At 51.1% G+C, this 4,364-nt stretch overlaps 1 protein-coding gene across 1 annotated transcript; it reads left to right on the forward strand.

Annotated features, from left to right (window-relative positions):
- The first annotated feature begins 2,110 nt into the window (after window positions 1–2,110).
- Window positions 2,111–3,127, forward strand: LOC123770911 (uncharacterized). The gene has a single exon (XM_045763088.1). It carries the CDS (start codon window positions 2,111–2,113, stop codon window positions 3,125–3,127), a length of 1,017 nt encoding a protein of 338 aa, XP_045619044.1.
- The last annotated feature ends 1,237 nt before the right edge of the window (window positions 3,128–4,364 follow it).

Genomic DNA, 4,364 nt, shown 5'->3' on the forward strand with positions numbered 1-4,364 from the left:
AATAGGCTCAGGAACCTGTACACCTGTTGATTGACGGTTGAGAGGCGGGACCAAGGAGCCAGAGCTCAACCCCCGCAAGCACAACTAGGTGAGTACAACTAGGTGAGTACACACACACACACAGACACACACACACACACACACACACACACACACACACACACATCTGTGTGTGTGTGTGTGTGTGTGTGTGTGTGTGTGTGTACACACAAACTAGGTGGGTACAACTAGGTGAGTACACACACACACACACACACACACACACACACACACACACACACACAGTCTGTGTGTGTGTGCGTGTACACACAAACTAGGTGGGTACAACTAGGTGAGTACACACACACACAGACACACACACACACACACACACACACACACACACACACACACACACACACACACACACACACACACCCAGACACACAGACACACACACAGACACACACACACACACCCAGACACACACACACACACACACACACACACACACACACACACACACACACACACAGACACACACACACACACACACACACACACACACAGACACACACACACACACACACACACACACACTCAGACACACACACACATACACACACACACACACACACACACACACAGACACACACACACACACAGACACAGACACACACACACACACACAGACACACACACACACACAGACACACACACACACACACACACACACACACACAGACACACACACACACACACACACACACACACACACACAGACACACACACACACACACACACACACACACACACACACACACACACACACACACAGAAGGATTAAAACAGAAGAGGACTGTTTGAGGCTTCAAGAAGACCTAGACAAGCTGAAGGAATGGTCGAACAAATGGTTGTTAGAGTTTAACCCAACCAAATGTAATGTAATGAAGATAGGTGTAGGGAGCAGGAGGCCAGATCCAAGGTATCATCTGGGAGAGGAAATTCTTCAGGAGTCAGAGAAGGAAAAAGACTTGGGGGTTGATATCACGCCAGACCTGTCTCCTGCAGCACATATCAAGCGGATAACATCAGCAGCATATGCCAGGCTGGCCAACATACGAACGGCATTCAGAAACTTGTGTAAAGAATCATTCAGAACTTTGTATACCACATATGTCAGGCCAATCCTGGAGTATGCAGCCCCAGCATGGAGTCCATATCTAGTCAAGGATAAGACTAAACTGGAAAAGGTTCAAAGGTTTGCCACCAGACTAGTACCCGAGCTGAGAGGTATGAGCTACGAGGAGAGACTACGGGAATTAAACCTCACTTCGCTGGAAGACAGAAGAGTTAGGGGGGACATGATCACCACATTCAAGATTCTGAAGGGGATTGATAGGGTAGATAAAGACAGTCTATTTAACACAAGGGGCACACGTACTAGGGGACACAGGTGGAAACTGAGTGCCCAAATGAGCCACAGAGATATTAGAAAGAACTTTTTTAGTGTCAGAGTGGTTGACAAATGGAATGCATTAGGAAGTGATGTGGTGGAGGCTGACTCCATACACAGTTTCAAGTGTAGATATGACAGAGCCCAATAGGCTCAGGAATCTGTACACCTGTTGATTGACGGTTGAGAGGCGGGACCAAAGAGCCAGAGCTCAACCCCCGCAAACACAACTAGGTGAGTACAACTAGGTGAGTACACACAGACACACATACACACACACACACACACACACACACACACACACACACACACACACACACACACACACACACAGTCTGTGTGTGTGTGCGTGTACACACAAACTAGGTGGGTACAACTAGGTGAGTACACACACACACACACACACACCCAGACACACAGACACACACACAGACACACCAACCTTCGTGTTCGTCTCCGTCATGACAAAGGGGGAAACATCCGTCACAACTTCAAAGACGCAGACACAGGCGGGGAGACCTGAACGAGGTTAGTCGGGGGGTGGTGGTGGGGGAGGGGCCGGGGGGAGAGAACAGGGAGGGGGGGAGTGGTGGGGGAATGGGGGGGGGCTTGTGAGTAGAGGAGCGGAGAAAGGTGGCTGGAGAGAAGAGGAGAAAAGCGAAAAGGTACTGGAGAATGATTAGGAGCAGGGGAGAAGTGGGAAACCTCAGGAACACCAGCCAAAGCCCAGGAACACCAGCCAAAGCTCAGGAACACCAGCCAAAGCCCAGGAACACCAGCCAAAGCTCAGGAACACCAGCCAAAGCCCAGGAACACCAGCCAAAGCCCAGGAACACCAGCCAAAGCCCAGGAACACCAGCCAAAGCCCAGGAACACCAGCCAAAGCCCAGGAACACCAGTCAAAACCTCAGGAACACCAGCCAAAGCTCAGGAACACCAGCCAAAGCCCAGGAACACCAGCCAAAGCCCAGGAACACCAGCCAAAGCTCAGGAACACCAGCCAAAGCTCAGGAACACCAGCCAAAGCCCAGGAACACCATCCAAAGCCTAGGAACACCAGCCAAAGCTCAGGAACACCAGCCAAAGCTCAGGAACACCAGCCAAAGCCCAGGAACACCAGCCAAAGCTCAGGAACACCAGCCAAAGCCCAGGAACACCATCCAAAGCCCAGGAACACCAGCCAAAGCTCAGGAACACCAGCCAAAGCCCAGGAACACCATCCAAAGCCCAGGAACACCAGCCAAAGCTCAGGAACACCAGCCAAAGCCCAGGAACACCAGCCAAAGCCCAGGAACACCAGCCAAAGCCCAGGAACACCAGCCAAAGCTCAGGAACACCAGCCAAAGCTCAGGAACACCAGCCAAAGCTCAGGAACACCAGCCAAAGCTCAGGAACACCAGCCAAAGCTCAGGAACACCAGCCAAAGCCCAGGAACACCAGCCGAAGCTCAGGAACACCAGCCAAAGCTCAGGAACACCAGCCAAAGCCCAGGAACACCAGCCAAAGCCCAGGAACACCAAGAGATGGGCTCCAAACATAAACTCTGGTCCCAGACAGTTCCAAATGAGGCTGGGACTGTTGACTGGCTTTCTCTCACACCATTCTTGTCACGACCGCCCACCATCCTCCACGACCACTAGTTCTGACCAAGGCCGGCCACAAATTCTGACCAAGGCCGGCCACAAATTCTGACCAAGGCCGGCCACAAATTCTGACCAAGACCGGCCACAAATCCTGACCAATATTATCCAAGTCGGTAGACTCACCCGAACACCCCTCACAAGTTACGAGCAAATTGGAACCTCTAATATGCTCGCTCGCAAATTTTGACCAATGTCGTTGACGCTTACAATTTTGGCCATATATTGTCCGCGGCCCAGAATTCTGACCCATGCCAGCGACGCTATCAACTCTGAAGCAGAGCTGTTCACGCCCACATGTGCTATACCACTCACAATGGGAGTGAACACTGCTATACCACTCATCCTGGGAGTGAACACAGTGCTATACCACTCACCCTGGGAGTGAACACACTGCTATACCACTCACCCTGGGAGTGAACACACTGCTATACCACTCACCCTGGGAGTGAACACAGTGCTATACCACTCACCCTGGGAGTGAACACAGTGCTATACCACTCACCCTGGGAGTGAACACACTGCTATACCACTCACCCTGGGAGTGAACACACTGCTATACCACTCACCCTGGGAGTGAACACAGTGCTATACCACTCACCCTGGGAGTGAACACACTGCTATACCACTCACCCTGGGAGTGAACACACTGCTATACCACTCACCCTGGGAGTGAACACACTGCTATACCACTCACCCTGGGAGTGAACACAGTGCTATCCCACCAAACACACATCGAAACTACGACGTTGGTACAACGTTCGAACAAGTTTTAACCCTTCCTAACCAGTTATAACAACCAATATAGCAAGTTGTAACAACGTTCTAATACGTCATAAACACGTTAAGCCAAGATGTAACAACTTTATTACAAGTTGTAACAAGCGGAAAATAGAGACGGTTTCGGTTTGTGTTTGCAGGGATACCACTCACCCTGGGAGTGAACACAGTGCTATACCACTCACCCTGGGAGTGAACACAGTGCTATACCACTCACCCTGGGAGTGAACACAGTGCTATACCACTCACCCTGGGAGTGAACACACTGCTATACCACTCACCCTGGGAGTGAACACACTGCTATACCACTCACCCTGGGAGTGAACACACTGCTATACCACTCACCCTGGGAGTGAACACACTGCTATACCACTCACCCTGGGAGTGAACACAGTGCTATACCACTCACCCTGGGAGTGAACACACTGCTATACCACTCACCCTGGGAGTGAACACAGGACTGTCCAGACGCAGCTGGGATTTGTCCAATTATTGCAATTGAAGGACAC

Source organism: Procambarus clarkii, chromosome 56 (assembly GCF_040958095.1).
Source record: "Procambarus clarkii isolate CNS0578487 chromosome 56, FALCON_Pclarkii_2.0, whole genome shotgun sequence".
NCBI classification, from domain to species: domain Eukaryota; kingdom Metazoa; phylum Arthropoda; class Malacostraca; order Decapoda; family Cambaridae; genus Procambarus; species Procambarus clarkii.

Coding starts and splice junctions, on each gene's coding strand:
- LOC123770911 (XM_045763088.1), top strand. CDS start 2,111: ATGATTAGGAGCAGGGGAGAAGTGGGAAACCTCAGGAACACCAGCCAA.